The 26,058-nt window shown below is 42.0% G+C and overlaps 1 protein-coding gene across 1 annotated transcript in view; it reads left to right on the forward strand.

Annotated features, from left to right (window-relative positions):
- The window catches only part of MAPK12 (mitogen-activated protein kinase 12), a 431,974-nt gene that overhangs the window by 317,627 nt on the left and 88,289 nt on the right, over nt 1-26,058 (forward strand). Inside the window, exon 9 of the mRNA XM_086967390.1 lies at nt 10,974-11,053. Within this exon, the coding sequence (XP_086823516.1) occupies nt 10,974-11,053 (80 nt within the window). The remainder of the gene's footprint in view (nt 1-10,973; nt 11,054-26,058) is intronic.

Genomic DNA, 26,058 nt, shown 5'->3' on the forward strand with positions numbered 1-26,058 from the left:
ACAAGTCTGTCACCTCCTGATCTTTCAAGGTATTTTGGGCTTAGGAAAAAACAACGGACGTGGGCCGGGGGTGTGTCGCACAAGGGATCCGTAACAGTTGATGTGAAACCCTTGGACTGTCTGTAGTACCCAGGAATCGGAGGTCAGGCTTTCCCAATTGTGGCGGAACAGTGCCAGCTGACCTCCTACTCTTTGTTGGGAAGTTAGGCAAACATTCACCTGATTGATTGCTGTGAAATTTTCCACTGGAGTAGTCCCTGCCTTGACTTCTCTGGTCTCTCTTGGAGGGGAAAAATTCCCCAGGGCGGGACTGGTCCTATCACTGGTTCTTGAGGTAAAGCCTTGAGCCCTGGAGGGGACGTGTGTATAGCCAGTCGAGTGCCCCCTGCCATGGCAGACCCCGACAAAAATTTAGGGGGTGAAAGATTTTCTCAATGGAGGTCTGTGCCTCGTCGAGGGCTGTGAAAATGAGCACATACTTTCCTAATTCTTTAACAAACGGTTCACCAAAAAGTCCGCGTTGGGCCACTGCCTTTGCTTTTGTGGAGGCTAAGTCTCCCAACTTGGGATCTTCCTTGATTAAAAGGGAACGCCGCCTCTCAGTGGATAATGCGCAGTTCGCATTGCCCAGAAATATTATTGTGCATTGTATTTATCCACGGAGGACTGCAGGCAAGACGGAGTTACCGGAAAATGTTGCCTCTTCTGCTAGGTCCAGGATCTTAGTCTAAGGCCCTTGTGCATCCTGCAGTTTGTCCTGGCAGGACCTCCAGGACATGTCCATGCCCTTATTAGGCTCACAAATGTATTTTGCTGTAAAAGTGACCATTCTGGAATCGATATCTGGTGTGTGAGTCACCTTGACAGTCAGGAAGGGATGTGAACATTCTGCCAGGAGGCGGGCTCGTACCTCTTCTCAAGGGGTTTTCGGATGCGGTCTGCCACATATTTGGCAACTTTGGTGGAAGGGGTCCACTCTGCTGCCTCAGATGCATTAGATTGTCTGCATCCAGCACTCCCGATTGACACTCAGGGTCATCGTGCAAGGTGGCAAGAATAGCGCTAGGGGATGGGTGCCATGATCTCAAGGGGCCCGCCTCATCGTTAGTATCCCTGAGAGTCATCATCCCGATATGGGTGAGGTCGGTGCATGACCCACTAGCACCCCTTGATCTTTATCATGGCCTGTAATAGGGATCTGAACAGGAAGGCCTTTTGAGCCATTCAAATCCGGTCAAATCAACCCCTGTATCTGCCTTGGGGTGGGGAAGGGTGGGTGGGTGGGTGTAGGCCTAATGAGGGAACCCCTGGTCAGGGTATATCCACAGATAGGTTCAAAGGAACTGGGCATTAATAAGCAATCTGAATCGGGTCCCTTTCTAGTGGCACGATCGGTGAGGCAACCGTCTGATGTAATGCGGCGTCTACAGCCTCATAAAACTGATCATCAAGAGGTAGTAAAGAGACGGACTCTTCAATGTATTCAGCCTCCGTTGTATGAGCAATGTATAATTACTTTTATATGACCAGCACCTCTTGGCGCTGTCACTGTAGTACTGGATAACCCAAGTGTATTTTGGGTGCGTTAAGACACTCAATGTGACTTTACCTGGGGCCCAACCCATAAAGTCTAGAAGGGTTAATTTATGATCGCCAGGGCCGGACCCCCCAGCGGCAGCAATTAAAGAGCAATTGCATGTTGCTGTCAAGAAAAGTACCTGTTTGAAACATGGGCATCGTGCTGTTTACATCAAAAGGGAAAATGCAGACCCCGCTGGGCGTTCTGGCTTCCAGGTATCGCAGGTGTTATGTAAATAAAGGCACAGGCTCAGTGAGGTTGACGGTTTGTCGAAAGAGTTCTGAAAATGAGTCCGTCACCGGCAGAGCAGCGAGAGAGAGACAGGTAGCGCGTCCAACATGCATGTGCGCCCTCTGGTGGGCCAATTAGTGCACCGCACTCGTGGAGTCCCTGGATATTAAGACAAGCATTTGCAATGCAATAGGTCGCCATAGCTGCCAAGGTTTCAGATTGCTATGTGGGACATTATCATATTTTCAGAGTAATTATGAGTGGCATTTCAACGAGTATGAGTGACACTTTCTCGCGAACCAAACAAAGCAATGAAGATGAGGTAAACACATAAATATCAAGGATTGTAACCATTTGAGCAACGAGAAACTCCAAGAATATCCTGCCAAACACCAGAAACGAAAGGGCACTAACCTAGAGCCCAGTTTACTTATGCTCATGAGCATGACGTTCTTACAGAACTCCCTCCCCACTCATAACCGTGGGCATTTGCTCGACCCCATATTCTGTAATTTCCAGGATCTTGTGACCAGACCTCCCATTCCGGTGCCATGGTCCGACCACCTACTTATTCCTTTCACCTGGTGCACTTACCCCAAACCGGCGCAAATCCAAGCTCCCGGCAGACCATCTCGACCCTGGGCGAAACTAGATTATGATAAGTGGAAACAAGCTCTCGAGGATACAGTCCCTACCCATAGTTCAACTATTGACCTTGCTGATAGGGAATTCTCATCTTGGATCACCAATTCTCTAGACAAAGCTCTCCCAAAAAAACCTCATCGTAAACCAAGGACAAAAGTAACCTCTCCATGGTTTACCCAAGAAATCCGCCTTTTAAAGAAAATCTGCAAGAGAGCAGAAAGAGTCTGGAGAAAAGACTTTAATCCCATCAGCAAAAACAACTACAGACTGATGATTCTTAACTATAAAAAAGCTCTTAAAAACGCACAAATCTCCTTTTACAGTGAGAAAATTAGCAAAGCAGCAAGTTCGTCGAGGGAGACGTTTCTCACCCTGAAAAAGCTTTTAAAACCCCCCACACCCCCAGCTGCGCGAGACCCTTCAATCGAACACTGCAATGAGCTAGCCAATTTCTTTGACTCAAAAATACAAACTATACTCAAACAACTTCCGCCTCTTTCTCCTATAGACCCCTCCCCCCGTCCCTCTCCCCAACATCAGAACAGAGACATTAAGCAAGTTCCAACTCATTAACGCGGAAACGCTTGGTTCTATATTACAAGCCCTCAAAAGCAGATCGCCTCATGACCCAGCTCCGGTGAGACATCTGAAGCAGGTTGCCCCGAGCATCCTTCCACTCATGACCAACCTACTTAACGCCTCTTTTGAATCTGGAACTGTGCCCACAAGTTGGAAAAAAGCGGTGGTGAAGGCACTTATAAAAAAAACCATCCCTTGACCCGGAAAACCTGGCCAACTTCAGACCAATATCACTCCTCCCAGGCATTAGTAAACTAGCGGAAAAATATATCAACTCCCAGCTCTCTCATTATCTGGAGTCCAACGAGCTGCTAAAAACCTCCCAAACTGGTTTCCGCCCGGGCCAAGGGACAGAAACGGCAATGGTGGCGGTAGTCGAAGAAACCAGGAAAATCATCGATGCAGGAGGATCAGTGGCAGTGATCCTCCTGGACCTTAGCGCAGCATTCGACACCGTCAACCATGGCATCCTTGCCCAACGCCTGGAAAACCTCACCATCACTGGGAAAGCCCTTGAATGGCTAAAATCCTTCCTCCACAATCGCTCCTTTCAGGTGGCAGAAGGAGACTGCATCTCTAGGGAAACCCCTGTACGTTGCGGAGTGCCCCAGGGCTCCTCATTGAGCCCTACACTCTTCAACGTATACATGGCGCCTCTGGAACAAATCGTCGTCCCCTATGGCATTAAACTCTTGACATACGCGGACGACACACAGCTGGTCGTCTCCCTCAGCCAGTCAGAACCCCCCAGCATTGATCTGTATTCCTGCTTGGAGAATGTAGTCAGCTGGATGAGCGACTCCCACTTAAAGCTCAACGGGGAAAAAACTGAGCTAATGGTACTAGGCAACCAGTCCCACTTCCGCCCGGAGTCTCTTTGGCCTTCCAGTATGGGCCCACCACCAATCCCCAAAACTGATATCAAGAGTCTGGGGATTTGGCTGGATGATAAACTTACTCTCAACACGCAGGCCAAGAAAACTGCAGGAACATGCTTTGGCCTGCTCCGCTCCATCCGTAAGATTCTCCCAGTCCTACCATTCCAGTCAAGGAAATTGGTCATTCAGGGCCTCATACTGTCCAGACTTGACTACGGCAACGCCCTATATCTCGGTTCCCCAAAAAAAGTCATCTCTAGGCTGCAGGTGGTGCAAAATGCGGCCGCCAGAATTCTCACTGGCACCAAAAAACGCTGCTCCGCCAAACCTGCACTCAAGGAGCTCCACTGGCTCCCGGTTGAACAAAGGGTGCAGTTCAAGGCCATGTGCCTAACACACAAAATCCTGCATGGAAAAGCCCCCCGGTCCTGAAAGATCTCGTGACCCCACACACGACAATCAGAACCCTACGCTCAACCAATACCCACCTGACCAAAATACCTAAGATCAAAAAAACACGTTTTGGAGGTCGACAGTTCTCTTTTCAGGCGTCCAAGATGTGGAATACTCTTCCATCAGACCTTCGGGCCCAACCTAATCTCCTTTCATTCCGCAGATCCCTGAAGACGTGGCTGTTCCCCTGATCTCTTCTTTTCCCGCCGGTCCCCTCCTCTGGAGTTGATAGTGGATTTCAATTAGCGCTGGGACGCTCTCGGGCAGCCATGCGCTCTATAAATCTCCAAAATAAAAAAAAATAAAAAGCAAATTAAATAAGGATTAGTGAAGGTACTAGTGACACTTATTTCTCTGCAGCAAGCAGCACGTGGCTGGATAGACAATAAACACTGCAGTAAGTGTGTTTAATCCTTATATCACCTTGACCAGCATAGCTGCCAAGTTTTCAGACTGCTTGCTTATGTGTTACATTTTGGTGGGTTCAATGTGGTATAAGTGGCATTCACTACCTAATGAGTGACACTTTCTAGCAAGTAAATCGAAGCAGTAACTAGTATTTTTGTGCCTTTCTATGAATTTTCGATTATTATGCATGGTAAAAACCCAGCTTCTGTAGTTAACAGTCAAGGCCAGATAAGTGGAAAACTTGCAATAGAAACAACTCATCAACGTGCCCCAAATGACAAGCACATGAAGATGTAACAAGGACAAGTATGTGCCCCCCTACACTTGCTGTACCTGAAATAGCCTTCTTGTATAATGCCCCTAAATCATTTCATAACTAGAAAAACCCAGAAGTTCCTCCGAATTTTAAATAACTAAAGGGTTCTGCAGAAAACAAGACTGCCCACCCGACCCACTAGCTGAGAGGCGCAAGAGCAGATCTCAGCTGCTACTATTACTTAATAAAGATTCAAAACCATCTGAAGTTTGGTAATGCGCCTCAATCGATCCTAATGGCACATACAAAGTACCACTACCAACACCCTATCAACCATGTACCCAGAGCGCGCAGAGAAACCTTGCTGTGAATATAAGCGATATATAATGGACAAACATGAAGGGGCATCAAAGTACTCCACAATTCAAAAGTGGCTCAGGTCTATCCTATTGAATAGGCTACATAAATACTAACACAGCACTTTAAAAAAAATCCCTATTAACATCTGCTCCACGTGTTACCTCTTTAATAGGCCGACCAACCTGTGACCTTGTGCAGATGTTTGAAATCCTGTCCGATCTTTCAGTGACAAGCTGCCCTCTTCTGTTTTAATTTTTTCACCTTTACTGCCCCTCCCTCAGACCCCACTTTCACAATTATATGAAGCTGCTTAGAACATCACTTCAGAGCCTCTCTGTCCCAGGTGGAGCCCGGCCAATTCCAAACAGGATGTGAGGCCCCAATAACACTCTTCATTCTCACTGGTACCTAGTGTTGGCAGATGGGCAGCAGAAAAACAAATTAAAAAAGATAGCCAGCCTTTGCCTACTTACTGAGCAGGGCCCCTCCCTCTCGGAATCAATCAGGGGAGCGAGCATCAGGATTCTAGGGCCTCTCTCTGTCAAGGTGGGACCGGGTCCAACAGGAAGGAGTGTGCTAGGCCCCAACAGGAAGAAGTTACAGACCGATGCAGGCATCTCGGCTGCCGAAGTGTCAGAGTCTCAGCTGACTCGCGCCATTTATTATTCTCACACGCTGACTGAGGCCGGCGCAATATTCTTACATACGTCTTTTGCTAGTACTGTCTGAAACTAGCTTTTGAATTATCAACGGATCTTTTGAGAAATAAACTGGTAAAGATAATAACAGGGCCAGAAAAACACAGTTGTTTGGAGCCTGGCAAACGTTGTAAGTGAGCTACAGCAAGTTCTGTCACACGGACGGGGCACCGACTGACTGCCGGAAGCTGCCAAAGGAATTATTTCTATAATGTACATAATTCACACACACAGACACTTCGATAGCTGCAATGCACCTCTCTGTCTCTCTTGCTCATTTACTCTACATGTTGGCAAGCGTTAAAAAGAACATTTGACACTCTGGTCTCACACTTACTTGCAAGGAGAGGCCCAGGGAATTTCGGCTACTCCAGAGTCTGGTCGCAACTTTTCACTCGTCTCCAGCATTAGGAATGGCAAACGTGCGCCGCACCCCCAGGGATCCCCATCAGACTGACTCAGGCTCACAGCAGTGGCAGCTCCGTGCGGATCACTCATAATTGATTACAATTTACTGCCTCGGCGCGAGCAGCGCTATCACGCAGCCTAGCCAACCTCGCCACCACTGTTACTGGGCCTGTGCTGGTAGCGGCGGGAGCAGCAGATGGTCTGTGATTGGCTGCAGTATAATGGACTGAGAGGGCAGCCGGGCCCCCCTGCAGTGTGTGATGATTCATGAGAGCCCGCTGGCGCCTCACCATAATTTGCCGCATTTTGTTTCTTTCCAGGGCAACAGGCAGCTCCTGGCAAACTAAGTGCAGTCGAGAGGTAACATTTGTAGCGCTCTCAGCCACAGAGCTGAGAGCAGCAGTCTCTGGTTATCTGTTAACCTCATCAGCGCAGCGCAAATTCGTGCGCTGTGCTGAACGTTCCATTGGGCTTATGGACTCATGATGGAACAATTCCGTCATGAGCACAGGCCAACCGACGCTCATGACGGAACCGTTCCGTCATGAGCATTGAAGGGGTTAAGGAACGAGGGAAGCAGGCGCACCTCTCGGAACAGCAGAGAGAGCCCGGGCACAATGACAGGCGCTGCTGGTGGCTCGCCTGGCAGCAGGTGGCAAAATGCGTGACAACGCATTTCAGTGCGGTGATGCGGATCACCGCACTGAAATGCGTGAGCGTCACACCTGTTGCGTGACGCTTGACAGGACTGGGTCGCGCATTAGGAAAGTTTGAGCTATTGGTATTGTAAATGACACATTTTTTATTTGTGTTGGTTTTGAAAATAGCTAAATTAATAGCTTTGTCATTTACAATGCCAATAGTTTTAACTTTCGCAAATGTGACACCTATAGCATTTGTAATGCAATATGTGTTGTATTTACGTGACTTAGATGTATTGATATTACAAATAACAATGGATTTTATTTTTTTTATAATTAATACTTAAATAAAAGTTATTGTAATTTATAATGGCAATAGCTTAAACTTTTGTAAATAAGTTTTGTGAAGATTATGTTCAGTGTATTTTATTGTGACGAAAATCCAAGAACAGAAGTGCAATATTAACATCTTTTTGTGACATTTTTACTAAAGCTTGAAACATTGGGAGAACATATTTGAACCAGTTGTTGTTGAATGGTTGCACAGATTGATGCTGTGGTGGCGCTGAGTGATGTTGTGGCGGCAACGAGTGATGCTGTGGCATTCAGTGTTGCTGTGTTGCCCCTGAGTGATACTGTGGTGGTGCTGAGTGATACTGTGGTGATGCGATCGAGTGAGTGCGATAGATCAATAGAGGGAGGGCAATAGAGTGGGGGCGATAGAGGGAGGGCGATAGAGTGAGGGCGATAGATAGAGTGAAGGCGATAGATAAAGTGAGGGCGATAGAGTGAGAGGGGTGTAGAGAGTGAAGTATGTTTTAACCAGCCGCACAGTTCAGGGACGTCTATGATCAATCAAAGGTGAATCGTCCAGTCTGCTTTCCTTGCCGAAGTTATAGCCAAAACAAGTGCGCTCAACCACCATAACTGTCTTGGCCAGTAAGATGGTCTGGTGGATTAAAAGACTGCTGCAGAGAAGTGTGGCCGGCAGCCCACTGGTAACATATCAGCATCCTAGTAGTGCCAACTTAGCCTCATATCATTGCGAGGTCAACAAAATGATAATGGGAACGTCTGCTGTTTCCAGCACCATGATACAGCAACACCAGTGTCAACAAGGGCTATCTAAAACACGATTTCTAATGATTTTATGTTACTGCTGTGGACAAAATGCACTTCTTTAAGTTTATACTTTTTCCATCGTAGCAGCTGATCTACTCGGATGCTCATATTTACCTCAGAGGTTCTCTTTCTGTGCTAGTAAAACCACCTTGTGTGGGCTTTAATTTTCTTTAGCTGGACAGACACGGGAAAGCACATAGGTACTAATGCCAACAACAGCACGAACAATACGGACCCCCCACCCCCTCCCAATCGATTGCTGTCTCTAAAAGCTTTGCATTTATGATTATACTTGCTCCAGTGCGATAACAGAAACCATTAAAAAAACAGTGCAGATTCGGGTGCGGTAAACTTGCAGGTTTCCCAAAGGGTAATTTTAGTGCTGCATGTGACGTTCTAACTAAAGCCACGAGCACTTTCATGGCACCAGAATGACCAGTCGGGAACGGCTGTTATTTTGTAGTCGAGTAAGATGCCTTCTTCAAAAGGCACAGAAGCACAACTGAGTGTTGGGTATAACAACAACATTTAGATGTGTTTACAGAGAAAGGTACGTCCGCTTGAGGACTAGCCTGTCATCAGGGGTTACCGGAGGCGCTAAGCTGGCTCGCCACCAGGAAAGGAGGCCGCCTAATAAGGACAGCGTCGCACTCACCTTCAGCCTATCAGAAGAGCAGCGACGTGATTTATGGCCTTGGTAGTAAACCTGCTGTTCAATTATTGCTTACTTCTGGGATCTTACACCACTCTGCAGCACGTGCCGGCCGGGAACCAATCAGCGAGGGGGAACCAGAGCTCACGCCTGTGTTTCACTGATACACAGGGCGCCAGACCCCTGAGGCGTACAGGACACAAAGCCACTGAAAAACAGAGCCCATATTCAGATATGTGGTGGGAAAGAACAATTATATACATGGGCTAAATCTATGATCTCAAGCTGTCTGTTTTTCTCTTCTCCTGTGTTGCATACCAAATATATTCTTGCTATGTTGTTGTTAACTGTGTGCACTACAGCATTCCGAAAGCTGGGTCGGGTCTGTTAAGTCACAAAGAGCAGGTCCATGAAGTCACGCAGAGAGCCATGTTTGGGAAGTCACACAGAGAGACCAGTTTACCAAAAGTTATAATAAATTGTGTGCTTAATAAAACAAGGAGCCTGCTCACAGTGCCCGACAGGTGGCAGCACAGCACTTTAATGGCGAGGACTGAGGCACAGAGTTCCGCTGCTATCTTCAGCAGCAGTCAAAAACGTGTTTTTGTGCCTTCTGTTGTGCCTCAGCTGATGGATCGTCACGGAACGAACCCTGCTGAGTTCCCAACAAATTGACAGTTCTGCTGCCTGGAAAAGCAAGCTCTCGGTATAGCGTGGTGGGGCGGGGAGCGGCTTCCTTTGAAGCTCTCGGCATTGCATGGCGGGGGGCAGGGGAGCGGACTCCTTTTCAGTCTGATGCGGGGGAGCGGATTCCTTTGCTTTGAAGTCTGATGCCAAGGCTCTGTGCTATGTGCACGCGCCCGGGTCACATGAACTGTCCCCGATCCGCAGTTTGCGTAGACTTTTGAAAGCCTTACTATAATCTCGACAAGCAAGCATTGCTAAAGCAATGCTGTAGTCGAGATCTAACAAACCAAAACCAGCCGCAAAAGGCGGCACCACAAACACAATATGCATTAACCAACAATAAGTAAATACAACATTCAAATAGGTTAATATTCAAGAGAATGTGCCTGCTGGAGCAGGAAAGAAGGGGATGTTACATAGGAGACGCTCATAATAAGGGAGAAGAGAGACTGTTAATTGGTCAAAGTTTGGTAGTTTCTTTCTCATGGCTGCTTGATGAGATAGTTTATATGTGCATGTTGAAGTTGAAGTCTGCTGTTGAAGACAGAAAGTAGAGCATAATCCTCACCGCCGGTCCTGGCATAGAATTTAGAATTTCTTCTACTTTTCAGAAACCTGTAGCTTGCCTAGATCACCCATGGGTTTTATTCTGGTTTCCACCACAAACTGGAAGTAGGTTAAAAACACAAAAATAGGAAAAATGAGCTACCTCTTTGAAAATGCCGAGACTGTGGTAAACAAGTGGGTTTTTTATTCAGGCCTGTATGTTCTGGAAGCTGAGAAGGTCTTTTCACTGTCTTTTAGATCATCCTCATTAGTTTGTGCCTGAGATTCCGAAACTCCCTTTCCAGAGAGAGACTCAATTTTCACTCTGTACTTCTATCATAATTTGAGAGCTGATGAATATTCTTTTTAATGCTAACTGCCAAAGACAATGTTGGATCAACTGCCAGTTCCTCTGTAATTAAAACATAAGAATAGTTCCTTAACTTGTAATAAGGACATGCAACATTGGCTTGGATTTTGTTGAATTATTTTAGATGAAAATGTTAAAAAGACACTTTTTTTCTGTATACTTACTTCAACATGCCCAATGTTTTACATTATAATTCACTTCATAAAAAATGTTTTCTCTTGTTCTTTGTCATGATTTTCCATTTTAGGTGTCATATTTAGTTGCAGTTTATTTGTCATTTTATCCTTTTTCTCCAGTGCGCTTCATGTCCAGTTGCTAATTCCACCTTTGAAACTGTTTGTGCAATTTCTTTTGAGTGCATGTTTACTTAGTTATTGGTCAATAGATCACCATGTGACATTGCCTAACTATCTTGACAGGACAAATATTTAAGACTTGATTCTTAACCACTGTAATTCAGATCTTGACCAGCTAACTGAAATTATGAAGGTAACTGGGACCCCAACTCAGGATTTCGTACAGAAGTTAGAGAGTGCAGATGTAAGTTATTAAGTCTTGTGACATGATTGCCTCCATAAGACTATATCCAGCGTGACATTGGTCCACGACTTCTGGATCAATGTCAGGTGTTCAGGATAACTCCAAGGAACAGGTGCATAAATGTATCTAAATGTTAATCGTTTACTTATTTGGTAGTCCACTTGAAACTCTGAAATGGATCCAGCCATTGTGGACCGACACTGGCAACTCCTGACCTAGATGTTAAATTTGCTTTTGTACATTGCCATGAATGCAGTTCTGCTTATATTCAAGTTCTCCAGTTTGCAGTTTCTCATTGGTCTCTGACCTGGATGGCAACTTAGGAAGATGATGTAGACCTTGGACCTCATTTGACAGCTAAAAAAGAAATTATAGGACCAGCAAACCTGAAATAATCTCCCACAAGACCCTCTGAAAACCTACACTTCTACCAATTGCCTAACCACCAGACAGGACAATACGTTTTATTGTTATGCAAATCCACCTCCTTCAAAACATACATTGGTGCTTCTAAGGCACAATTTTCTTCCATCAAGGTGAAGGAAAGCAGAATCCATGCCACCTTTTTAGGAAAACTACTAAGTAAATTATCTCCATTTAGCTTTATAGTATATAAAATTATGTTGCTTGCATAGCCTGAAAATCTGGCATGAATATGGTCTCTTTGGACCTATTTTGGACACTCCTATTCTAGTGTACTCCCATAATGGTAACAGATGCTGCTCTAGTTATGCATCATAAAAAAGGTTCATACTCTGAAATGGATCTTGATTGTTTTGATATGTAGTTTTTGTGTTTCAAGCATAGATGGGTGTGATATGTGGGTCAAGTATACATTTATAGTTTCTCACTGCAGATTGAAGTCCACAAGTAAAGTTGAATTTAACACACATTTTCACTTTCCATTAACCTACATCAATCAGTGTCCTTCATCTTTAAAGTTAAGTATTTAACTTTGATTTGTTTGGCCATTCGCCATTCATTATCAGGGTATGCACAAACGAGTTTTGCTTACCTGCTTCTAATACACAGGTGGACCAAACCAGGCCATTACATAGTCAGTCATGAGTTTTGTAGGTCATGAAATGTGGCGAAAACGTTGTAATCAGTTTTTTAAATATAAAGGACACTGTCAACGCTTCTTGGTCGTTGAAAGGGTGTTTTTTGGCTGTATAGAAAGTGCAACCACAATAATTAATCAATATAAACCACAATACTATGTATATACAATAACAGATGGAACCAAATTGCATAAGGTATGAACGTTTAGGTATACCTTACAGCTGACACTGTGCATGCGCACATCTGCACACATTACCAATTTACCTTTATTCCTTATTTAGGAAAATCCTTACTCAGTTCTATTTTGCTACTTTCATATGCTGTTGATGTGGTTGCTTTTATGAAGTAGTAAGAAGTGTAACCAATTATGCTTCCTGGTGCGCTTGTGCCACCTAACATTATATACTTCTTGGATGGTACATGTGTCCAGTAACAAAGTCCAGTCTTCTGTACACCTATTGTCACGGAGTATTGGTATATGTAGTTGGAACAATAAGGCTTGATATTATGGAGTTGTGAGTGCTGTTACCCATGGAGGATTCGAAGGAAAGAGGCTAGGACATACTGCATGCATCCAAACATGGCACAGGATGGTCAGGAAAAACAGCATTGATGCTTACAAGCACAAGGTTCTTTGTCCGGGATCCTGAATCTTATTGACCTCAACAATTATTCTTTAGACCGCATACCTGAAAAGATGACGAAAGGTTAGCAAGCAGCCAGCTATGGTGGACCACCATAGTAGCTGTGCCTGTATAAAGAACAATGCACATTTTCTTCAATCAGACCTGTTTTGTTAACAATTTATGCAGGTGAGACGCGGTGGGGTATCTTTGAAACACAATAAATAATTTATAACCGATTAATAGGGAAACAATTTGGTTTGTTTCAGAAATGCTGAGATGAAGGTTGAATGTACACGATCTGGATCCTCACACATTTACCCTTGACACCATATAGTGGATTGTAATCCAGAAGAATGCATATTTTTGAACCAGGAAAATACATTTAATCACACACATATACTCTCTCTCTCCTCTCTTTCTCTGCTAAAGCGATTGCTTATGTACCTGCAGCAAACATATATACCTTTTGAAGTGCCAACGGGCATGGAATGTTAGGGTAGTTGAGGCAAGACAACTAAGTGTTCTGTTATGCTTTCTCTGTTAATCACCGGAGTTTGATTCTCTTAATGTCCTTTTCATTCCGAGGACATATACAGTATAAATATATTGCCAATTGTAATACATATGCGATGCACACATATTTGCTCATCGAAGTGTCATAAAACCTTGTAAACCTATTTTATACTGGATAGTACCTTCAGGATGTAGGGAAAGTATTAATGCATTTTACAGTTAAATTAGCTGTATCAATAGTATGTGCTGTGAAAGTGTCTGTTGCTATTCGAGTTTCTTTTCAACCACATTTGCTTCATGTCCTAATGGTGGCTGCATAAGTAACGACAGGAAAGCAGGGAGGCCAAGACCTCGTGTTTGTGACGAGCGCCATCCATTCCTGGTCAAGTTATCTTTAGAACCATTTTAGCACATACAGTGCAGACACTATTTCAACTTTGCTCAATTGACCTAAATGCCACGGTGCATTCAGAGTTAAAAATGTGCTACTTAAAACCTTCTTTCAAAAGTACGTGTTTCCTGATCCCTTTCTGCTCTTCCCATTCTCTAACCTCCCATCTGTGCTTCTAAGCTGGTGCACATATCCCAAATATTCGATCATGTTTCAACTGCACTGTCTCCAGAGGATGCAGTTCCCTTGACAACCTTATGTGTCTCTAATAGCAGATGGAGTAGGTCTGACCTACTTTCTATTGGATGAATGGATGAACAAGAAAGTAAAGTGATTTATATATTTTGTTTCCAACTTGCTACTCTCCGAAAAACGCTTCAGCGCATCTTCAGGGGCAGTAAGCGCTATATAATTGCAATTACAATTACGTATTCTACGTTTCCCGTTTCCTTGGAGTGTTAACCATTACTTTACTGCTCTCGGTGTATAGCACGAGTCTACCATGTGGTACCCTTTGAGACATAGCTTTGTACACTACACCTTACCAGTGCAGTAATAACATATTTGGGAAATAAAAGAATTCATATTGCAGAAGTCTGCCTTCCTCTTCATTTATAGATATTTAGATTGTAGTTCCTCTAAAAGCTGTATGGCTAAGGTATAGTTTTGTTTTTTGCGGCATGCCTACTTCCCACCAGCAGTTTTGGTTTCAGAAATGGTCCTAACACCTATTTTATTTACGTTTAAAGATGCCCTTCACTAGAGAAGACAGTTGTGTCTTTTCTGAAAGTATTGAATGCTCTTCTGTTTTACTTTAAATTACTCTCCAATGCTGTATGGGGTCCCTGTCCCCCAATATCTCCCATCATTATCGAGAGTGGTCTTGTTAGGATGGAGAGCGGTGCTATGCTGGACAGGATAGGATGGCAAACTCACCCAGGAGACCCCTTTCTACAGGCGGTGGTGACTGCATGTAGCGGCCTCTCTACAGGGGGGTGGCAAATGGGATCTGACTGGATTTTCGAAGCTGGGGATGTCTGGGCAGGATCCTCATGAAATCCTTCAATGACATACAGACAGACTTCATACTCCACTGCTCGCAGTTCTTCGGATTCCTCCAGCTCCCCCTAGCGAGTGTCTCACAAGGGTCTCAATGGAGGAGGTCGCTGAGTTTAGTCCAGTGGAAGCGCGGGAACTAATGGGACCCCTGGGGAAAGGGGGTTAGCCTGCTTCGACAAGTCACTGGCCATTAACTCCCCAAACCTCTTCACAACACTGAAAATCAGATGGGCGTGCTGGATGGGCAACTTCGAGGAGTCAGAATGGCAGGTGGCCCTTGTGACACCAAGGTAGCAAGCAGTTTCATATAGGCCTGAATTAAAGTGCCTCCAAACCAGCTACCTGACACCGGTCAGGCTGTGCCTGCTCTCGTCCATCCTCCGCTTGCCTGAGATGTTGGGAGGAGGGAGCAGACTTCTTCCATATGTCTGCTGATCTCTTGATAGGGGTAGGGGTGTTGTGTTTCATACCATATTTCAGGTTCCTGAGTATCCCCCTGAATCTTCCCTGTGGGTGTCACTACTGGGTTTACTTGAGGATGTTGGGTGATTCAGAGGGGAGAGGGCACTTGCGGTTATGGGTACCCTCATTGATAAACAAGATGTCCCTGCCTGGAATGCACCTGATCCTCAGTGGATAATAGTGTGGGGTAAAGGCATTGACTGGTGTGTGAAGCTTGAAGAACTGGTGTATGTGGCAGGAGGATGCCCTCAAAAACATACGAAAATGTGGGGACCATAGTGAGAACACAATGGATTAGAATAATTTAAATTGCTGCTGTATGGCTCTTCAAGCTACCTGGATTGACCTTCTGAGCGGAGTAGTTTGTTTATTTCTATGCACTTATTATAAAAATAAATTGTGTATCAAAAAATTACTATCCAATGTCCAATGCTGGATTTACCAAAAACCCATTCAGCTTTGTCATTTTCTTTACAGTAAGAAAACAGGGTGCTCTTGTTAAATCAGTTTTGCAGTGTGAATCTTTTCTAGATTCAGATACTGTGCATTATTACACCATCTAGTGGTTAAGTCTGGAACTCTTCTTTTGTAGTCTTTTCTCTCCCGCTTTTTTTTGAAGAGGGGGGTGGAGTGGGGCGCCTTCTGTTGCCATAATTTGGTGACTAGTAAAAAAAAATCCTGACAACAGACGCCCTCCACAGAAGCCTCTGTGTCCTCACCATGTTCAGATTCATTTTTACCGGTGATTATTTATCCAGTCTAGCTCACGTAGGTTTCCCCTTGCCTTGTATGTTGTGCTTGTCTTTGCCTGTTTTTTTGTCACGCCTCATTTCCTGAGGAGGTGGGTGGGCCGCGTGTGAATCCAGTACATTCTTCAAGCTGCAAAACCACTCCTACTGCTAAGTAGCCATTTAATTTTGCATTTTTTCAGGATTCACATGCTGTGCATGGGTTTTCGGATTACTGTGATAGTTGAGTTTGAAATGAGGTTGAGCTTACAAACAAGTGTTTCAGTACTCTTTGTCCTACTTGTGATCCTCTGTTCACTTGGACGTCTATGCCATAATGCTTTGTGAATGTGTGTACTGATGACCATGGGGCTGCCTAGCACATGTTGCTTAATGGGACATTCACTTAAAAGGCTAAGATTGCTCCCTTCTTCCTTGTCGAGTGCGCTTTTGCCTGTGTTTTCAGTGGCATGCCAGCCTTCGTGACGCATTTGAACAATCTGAGCTATCAACCTTTCAATGGTCATAGTCGAACTTTGTCCCAAGGCAGTGAGGTGCCTTCTGCACCCCAATTAAGATTTTTTTCGAGGGGGTGGCAGTTTTCCATGATTGCATTGGGTTCCATGGTACCCGGTTTACGTCTCTCAAATAAAGTGGTACACATGATAGCATGTGCTACATAACTATTACTATCTATTGGCGAGACTTAATGATGTTTGGAGGTACTGTTTGTTGTGGGGTTCTGTTCGACGTCCTATGAAAGCCAAAATATGCTATATCAAAAGTGTTGCATGCATGTGGTAAGGACTGTTTACAAGGTGAATAATCGGTCATGCAGGAGAGAAGTAATATTAGCACAGTGGATGAATAAAGGTTTTTTGCAATATGTTTTTATTACATTTTTTAGCACAGAACGTAGAACAAACAACTATCACCTGTGTCCAGCTGCTGAATGCATACCAGTGTTCAGAGTATATGGTTATATTAACAGGTCCAACATAACTCTTCACTGGTGAGCCGTTCACCAGCCCGCCCACCACCACCCAACTTATCAGAGCTATACACTCGAGGAGACCCCCACATCCACCCGCTGTTTATTCCCCTGGCCTGTCGCCTGTCTTTAGGAGTTAGCATCCTTGGCGGACCCAATATCTTCTCAAACTTCCTTGGGCACCCCTGTGCCTTATATATCAATTCTTCATCCCTCCTCCAATAGACCAGATTCGCCTTGCATGCACACAGCGTTGGAACCTTGGTGCTCCGCCAGAGTCTAATTGCACTGTGACTTGCCACCATCAAGGCTCCATTACAAGACAAGAGTGTATAACAGTCTACTGTTTGTTTACTCCCAAAGGCATGAGTTGAGGGACGAGTTCCAACGAGAAGTCAATGACTGCTGTCAGCTTGCGCCCCACTGTTGTTCAAGAACTCTGGATCTTAGGGCAGCCCTATAGCGTGTGTACCAAAGTTCCCCTCTGGTGGCAACTCCTCAGGCACCCATCAGGTAGAGCTGGGTCCTAGTTATGTATGCCCTATGGAAAATCTTCAGCGGGATGAGTTGGGACCCCCTTGTATGGCCACTTCCCGCAACAAGCCGCATCCCAATTAGAGTCTTCTAATTTGCATAGGTCCCCTTCCGATTTCTCCCTCAGGCTGTACAGGGGGAAGGTTATTATGTAAAAGCGAGGAACATATTCGGGATACAGCATGCTTAATGGGGGGAGGGGGGGTCCCAGCACCCTATACTCCAGGGACATCTCATCAGTCACCTCCTGCAACAACTGCACGTTTTACTGGTAAATGCCTTAGTTGCTGGTATCTTGGAAACTGGTTCCCTGTCAGTTCTTATTGCTCTTACAGCTCAGTAAAGGGCATCTTGCCATCCCGCCACATGTCCCCCACTTTAAAGATGCCCATCAGGTTCCATTTTTAAACTCTAAATAATTCTCCTCCTGAGCAATTACTAAAGCAATATCTTAGGATCAGTTCACAAAAAAAGCATCCAATTATTATCAAAACAAGTTGGAAGAAATCAATCCAGTGTATTTCAAAAACTTCTTCTTTATTTTTCTTCTTTTCCAGACACTCAGTTCTTTTTCTTTTCTTTTCCTTTGCCAACACGTGTTTCGTCCTAACTAAATATAGTTAACGGACTTCGTCAGGGCTAAAGAAAATTAAACAATTATAAAAATTACAAAAATTCATAAAAGTTTATATGATAAAGTATCATCAATATAATACTTAACATTTTCTAAAATTCTTTCTGCTGTGCAATAAGAGGTCTATTATGGTGGAACTCACTCTTTGTAATTGCAAAACAGTACAGTTAATAATTCATACGTCTGGAATGCTCCCATCCAGAGACGTTATTAGTAGTTTCCATCCTAAAAAAGTCATAATCTCATATTTACAGATTTGTCAAATCATACTATAAAATTTCCAACAAATTCTTGACAAAGAGAGGAATCAATGTCAGCAGCATTTAAGCTTTCAATACTTCTCATGCTATAAATGGCTACAAATCAAACAATCTCAGAGTCTGTTCAGCACAGAAATATACATATGTTTTGATGCTAGACTCACCAATGAATATCTTTAATCTATGGTATTGGCGAGACCTCAGGTGATCACAACTTGAAAGTTCCTAGAGAGTACATATAGTTCCATTATTAAGTGCATGAGTCCACAGTATTACATGTAATGCAGACCCAATAATATATATTCATATTCATCTAAATATCAAATTTATAAACCCCCTGATTACTAAGTTAACCTGAAATCATATTATATAACAAAGACGATACTCTCAGTTGATTCCACTATACTATTCATATCCAACTAGTTAAACCAGAATGCTAACCCATGGTATGTCTTAGATGATGTTTATAGACCATATTATCATAGTCTTCATATTAAAGCCCTCATGTATACAGAAGAACCCATATGGGTGGTTGGTATTTAGACAAGTTTCTATACATTTAATATTCCATTGAAAAGGGTTCACGTACCTCAAAAAGGGAACATATACCTATTGGTGAGGGGGGGGGGGCGTAGGAGGCTGCCCGGATCCGTTTATGTTTACCCCACTAACATTCTTTGCGTAGTCTGACATACATTAGTCTATATTAGACACAAACCAGGTACTTACTATACTAGACCTGAGGTCACACCCCTCTGTTAAACAAACACAAAACTGTTCTTATTCACTCTACCTATCCTAAACTGATCAGCTATCTAGTCATTATGCAGAGTTACACCAATATTGAGATGATACTCAATGTCCCCAGTCCTAAGTACTGAGCATTTAAACAGAGCAAAAAAAGGGGGCCAATAGTACCTTCGTAAGACGATGTCCACTAGGTACCATATATTCTCATAATCTTCGCTATCAAGGTCAAGTCATTTAGAATCTATAAAAAGAAACTCATATTAGAGCAAAAGTATTATTAGCTGCCTGGTACTATATTGTTAGCACGACTAATAATTGATAATGTGTTCTAGATCAGAACGGAGTAAAGTTGCAGACGATATGTTCAAAAATCTTAATGCAGGCATTTCAGTTAATAGAGCTGTCACTCAAAGCACACTAAGGGTAAATGAAGGATTGAAAAAGAAATTTGAGAGACTAGAAAGGTTAAAGAAAACAGAGATCACCAAATGGTGGGACGGAGCGACTCTTAAAGAATATATCAGGCTGGAGAGAATACCAAGGGGCCTTCGCTCTAACTTGTTTCCTACATATGATGATCTGGAGGAAGATTTGTTACAAATATGGGAAAAGGAGTTGACAGGTAATTCAATGAGGCTAATGAACATATTAATTGAAAATTGTGATCGGAAAGTTATGCAAGCAGTAGAACTGGTAGACTTATTAGAAAAAGAGATAGAAGAACTTAAACTTGCAGATACCACTAAGAAAAATTACTCTATCCTAGAGGATATTTTGAGTAAATTTGAGGAAGAAATTAAGGATAAAAAGGCAAGGAAGTTGAAGAGGGACGAGAATGACTACCGAAATGGTAGAGTTTTTACCTTTGCTAAAAAATTTGACATTTTAGTCAAAAATGATATGCAAAGGAGTGGTAGTAAGATTGGTAGTAAGATTTCGCTAGCTAGTGGTATAAGTTCTGCCTCTTCTAGTAATGTTTCTTTGGTAACAGAAGAAGTAAATGCAGAGACTCCAGCTAATACTTCAAATAGCAGTAATTTTTTGCGCGAGGTCCAAAGGATTCGGATAGGGAACAAAGAGGGGAATGGAGCAAGAGGAAGACTAAGAGAGGATGTAGAGGAAAAGGGAAATGCAGGTCCCAGAGACAGGGTAAATACCCGATCTTGGAACAAATCCAAACAATAGATGATAATGCCAATTCTATTCAGATTGTCAATTTATCTAGTTATCCCATGACTGATGATATGACCAGAGTCTTAAGTAAAGGTATGAGCTTTTGTCCAATGGAATTTTGTGACTTAACGGATGTTAAGATAGATTTGTATAAATTCATAAGGAATTTAAAACTGAAACAATTCTTTGTCTTTGATGAGAACCCAAATAAAAAATGCACACCTGATATTGTTGTTGGTAGTCTCTGTATACAGGAAATTAGAGATACAGCTCTGTTATTATCCATTACCGAAAATGAGGAGGACCCTGTCACCATGCATAAGGTATTGCAAGATTTGGAATACAATACTAATGAAACAATAGATAGTGGGCTAAGATTAAAATCAAAATGGACACCACAACTGGGGAATGGGAATAGCATTGATGCATTTTATAGAGTGGTTCTTAATGATCTGGATAAAGTAGAAGGCAAAGTTAATGATGTAAGAACTATGAGACACATGGATAACTTAACCATTGGTGAGCGTAAAGCATTGAAGGTTTTAACATCTAATGAAGAAATAATAATAAAGAGAGCCGATAAAGGGGGAAACATCATAATTCTGGATAGAAAATATTATGAGGATGAAATATTAGGACAATTAGGTAAGGTAGCGTTTTATAGAAAACTCCCTAATAACCCCATCTTCAAAGTAACTAAACTCATCAATGAGAACTTGAAACTCTGGCACTCTGCTGGATTACTCAATGAGGATGAATTTAAATACCTGACAGTCGATAAACCTAATTTTCCCTGCCTTTATTGCCTACCTAAAATCCATAAAAATGCCACTAGACCACCGGGAAGACCCATAGTATCTGGGGTGGGAGGACCAACAGAAAAAATATCAGAATTTGTGGATACTTACCTTCAACCTTATGTAGCAAATCTGCCATCTACATTTTTGATACTAAACATGTACTAAATATTATTGAGGATATAACTTGGGAAGATAACATGCTATTAGTGACAATGGATGTGGTCGCTTTATACACAAATATACCGCATGAATTGGGACTAGAAGCCTTGAGATATTATCTCTATAAAAGACCGGTAGAACTATTAGATCATTCTAATATGTTGGTAGATTTGGCTAGGATTATCCTTGAACAAAATGTGTTCATGTTTAAAAAAGACTGGTATCAACAAATATGTGGCTCAGCAATGGGCTCCAGGTTTGCGCCGTCCTTAGCATGTCTCTTTATGGGACGGTTTGAGGCGTTGCATATCTGGGGCGAACAGGGAGCAATTTGGCAAGAATACATCATGTACTATGGCAGATACATAGACGATTGTCTATTGATATGGACAGGAGGAGTGGATAAACTAAAAAAGTTCTTTGACTTCCTCAATAATAATATTTTTAATATCAAATTCACCATGGATTACAATGCAAAAATGTTGGTGTTCTTGGATGTAGAACTATTTGTTGAGGGTGATAAGTTACTAAGTAAAATGCATAGAAAGGAGACCTCATGCAACTCCCTGCTACATGCAGAAAGCGCTCACCCTAGAACACAAATAAATGCAATCCCTTACGGTGAATTTTATAGAGCTAGGAGGAATTGTGCTAAAGACACAGACTTTATGGCTACACTGAATGACATGGAAAAAAGATTTATATTCAGGGGTTATGATCCAGAAGTGCTCGGAAAAGCGAAAAATCGAGTGAAAAAATTGAGATCAGATACTTTACAAACAAGGAGTAAGGATCAGAATAAAACAATCCCTGTTAAACTCATCACAGCATATCACCCATGGTCCAACAAAATATACGGAATTTTAAAAAGGCACTGGCACCTTCTTACCTCTAATATGTTGTTACAGAAATATATACCAAAAAATCCTGGAATAACATATAGAAAAGGCAGAACCCTGGGTAACATTACCAGTCCTAGCTACCTAAGAGACAAGGTATTAAAACCATCTTGGTTACATAAACATAACATTGGTTCATATAAATGTAACAACTGCAGCCTCTGCAGAATGGCCTGCACGGATATAAAGGAATTTACCTATAATGGATCCAATAAATATTATATAAGACAACACATTGATTGTACAACAAAGTATGTGGTATATATAATAATATGCAAATGCCAGCAGATCTATGTTGGGAGTACCATAAGAAGTATGAAAGAACGCATAGCGGAACACTATAGGGCCTTTAAAAATATGGACCCAAAATACCCTATAGGTCTGCATGCATTGAATTGTTCCAATAAAAGTTTTTCATTCCATGGTATAGAATGTATTCCGCCCAACATAAGAGGAGGGAACAGAGAGCTTAGAGTGAGACAGGCTGAAGTACGTTGGATCATCAGGCTAAAGGCGGTTGCCCACGGGATTAATATTGATGATGAGATGCAATATTTCCTGGGTTGATTTGATACTGTTAGATATAATATACTTGATATGCTAATGAAGAGTTTAACATGCCACATTGGAGAATCACTAGACTGTTATTACCCCTTGATATGCCTATGAAGAGGTAAATATGTAATATTGAGAATCACTATACTGGTATTACCCTTGGATACACTATCAGCAATCTCAGAATGAATTTGCATTAGACTGTAACTAGTCTGAACTAGAGGGCTCATATATATGTATGTATTCATAAATACTGTTTGGGGATATGATAGGAAGTAGACAGGCTTTATATTATTGGTGGGTACTTGGAAATGATGATAAACAGTTCTCTATTATTGGACATTGAGGCATATTAATTAAGAAATGATGATAATCTGCTCTCTATTATTGGACATCGAGTTATATGAATTAGGAAACACACTTTGATCCTGTAGTACGATAACTTAATAAGGTACACGAGTGTTATAAGTTAACAGGGTATTTTTTAATATTCATTAATCTACTTTGATTATTAGATTAGGTATATGGGTGACGAATTAATAATACTGATCATGAATATTATACTAGAATTCGACTCGCTAGTCGCAGAAGGCAGAATAAGCCTTAAATTACTATTACTTCGGGGTTTGACTAGCCACTCTAAGATGGCGCCCGCTTTTGATAATAAATTGTAATGACCTGTCAGGATATCGGCTTCGCAATGATTCCCTTTTATAGTTGTTTGTTATAACATTAATAATATATATATACTTTAGAATTTAGATTGGAAGTTAATATATGATAGGATAGATACCTTTACTAAAAATCGCGCACTGTAAAGGGCGTCTGAAATCATTTAATATTTGACCATCATAGCGCGTTGTAGCATAAATAATTTAATAAACACAGCGTTAGGCACAGTGCAATTGTTTTCTATGATTTAGTGATTCGATATCAGTTAAGTCCCTCTCCCTCCTTTTTTGAAGTGAGGGATAGTATAAAACCCCTAACAAACATGGCGCCGATGCTAGACGCCGATTACACCAGGACCCCCATGAATCGAGGCACATACACGTTTTATCCGGTAAGAATGACTAGGATAATGCTAACAATATAGTACCAGGCAGCTAATAATACTTTTGCTCTAATATGAGTTTCTTTTTATAGATTCTAAATGACTTGACCTTGATAGCGAAGATTATGAGAATATATGGTACCTAGTGGACATCGTCTTACGAAGGTACTATTGGCCCCCTTTTTTTGCTCTGTTTAAATGCTCAGTACTTAGGACTGGGGACATTGAGTATCATCTCAATATTGGTGTAACTCTGCATAATGACTAGATAGCTGATCAGTTTAGGATAGGTAGAGTGAATAGAACAGTTTTGTGTTTGTTTAACAGAGGGGTGTGACCTCAGGTCTAGTATAGTAAGTACCTGGTTTGTGTCTAATATAGACTAATGTATGTCAGACTACGCAAAGAATGTTAGTGGGGTAAACATAAACGGATCCGGGCAGCCTCCTACGGGCCCCCCCCCTCACCAATAGGTATATGTTCCCTTTTTGAGGTACGTGAACCCTTTTCAATGGAATATTAAATGTATAGAAACTTGTCTAAATACCAACCACCCATATGGGTTCTTCTGTATACATGAGGGCTTTAATATGAAGACTATGATAATATGGTCTGTAAACATCATCTAAGACATACCATGGGTTAGCATTCTGGTTTAACTAGTTGGATATGAATAGTATAGTGGAATCAACTGAGAGTATCGTCTTTGTTATATAATATGATTTCAGGTTAACTTAGTAATCAGGGGGTTTATAAATTTGATATTTAGATGAATATGAATATATATTATTGGGTCTGCATTACATGTAATACTGTGGACTCATGCACTTAATAATGGAACTATATGTAGTCTCTAGGAACTTTCAAGTTGTGATCACCTGAGGTCTCGCCAATACCATAGATTAAAGATATTCATTGGTGAGTCTAGCATCAAAACATATGTATATTTCTGTGCTGAACAGACTCTGAGATTGTTTGATTTGTAGCCATTTATAGCATGAGAAGTATTGAAAGCTTAAATGCTGCTGACATTGATTCCTCTCTTTGTCAAGAATTTGTTGGAAATTTTATAGTATGATTTGACAAATCTGTAAATATGAGATTATTACTTTTTTAGGATGGAAACTACTAATAACGTCTCTGGATGGGAGCATTCCAGATGTATGAATTATTAACTGTACTGTTTTGCAATTACAAAGAGTGAGTTCCACCATAATAGACCTCTTATTGCACAGCAGAAAGAATTTTAGAAAATGTTAAGTATTATATTGATGATACTTTATCATATAAACTTTTATGAATTTTAGTAATTTTTATAATTGTTTAATTTTCTTTAGCCCTGACGAAGTCCGTTAACTATATTTAGTTAGGACGAAACACGTGTTGGCAAAGGAAAAGAAAAGAAAAAGAACTGAGTGTCTGGAAAAGAAGAAAAATAAAGAAGTTTTTGAAATACACTGGATTGATTTCTTCCAACTTGTTTTGATAATAATTGGATGCTTTTTTTGTGAACTGATCCGAAGATATTGCTTTAGTAATTGCTCAGGAGGAGAATTATTTAAAATTCATTATATAGACAGAATTCTTTTGCCTATTTCTACAGTTTATGATAAGGGACTGTATCTCAACCTTTGAGCAGTACTAAGCCAGATAGACCCTTCATCTAATAGGAACACTATAAGCGCAAAAAGCCCCTCTTGTCAAGTTGTTAAATTATCCATTTTTAAACTCCTCCATTTCCATGAGCCCCCTTAAAACCTCGGACACCCACAGGTGGGTCTCGGGCATCCGCTTCCCTTTCCATCCCATAGTCTGGGTTGCCCATGTAACGTCTTATTTATCGCTACCGTAGGAGTTGGCAGTGGTGATGTTTGTTTTTTGGAGAACTGCACTCACACAATTGTATTTAAGTACCTTTAATAAATGTTCCTATCCTTCAGATGAGAATTCTCTTTTTATTGACCGTGGAGAGATTAAAAGCCAGTGAGCCCTTTCTAAGATTGTCTTATTCCATTTAGGCTGAAATGAAAGAGTCCGGCAAATAATACGTTTAAATAGTTCCTTTAGTAGTGCTCCCCTGCCCGTCTCCAACCATACATAATCTTCACAAAATGGCAGGAAGTTTTCACCACGGTTGCTACTATGTGGTAGTAAGGCATAACAGCAGAGAATTCAAATTGCTTGGGATATGTTATTGTTGATACATTCATCTACATCCGGCTCATCTGGCGAAGATGCCGAGTAACCGGTCTAGTTATTAGTTGCACCATGCTCGGCTTTAATTTCTAGTGGTCTTTGCTCAAGTGAAATTCCTGACTTGTCGGCCTTAATTTGGTCTGAGTAACATCTGATTGG

Source organism: Lissotriton vulgaris, chromosome 1_1 (assembly GCF_964263255.1).
Source record: "Lissotriton vulgaris chromosome 1_1, aLisVul1.2, whole genome shotgun sequence".
Lineage (NCBI taxonomy): Eukaryota > Metazoa > Chordata > Amphibia > Caudata > Salamandridae > Lissotriton > Lissotriton vulgaris.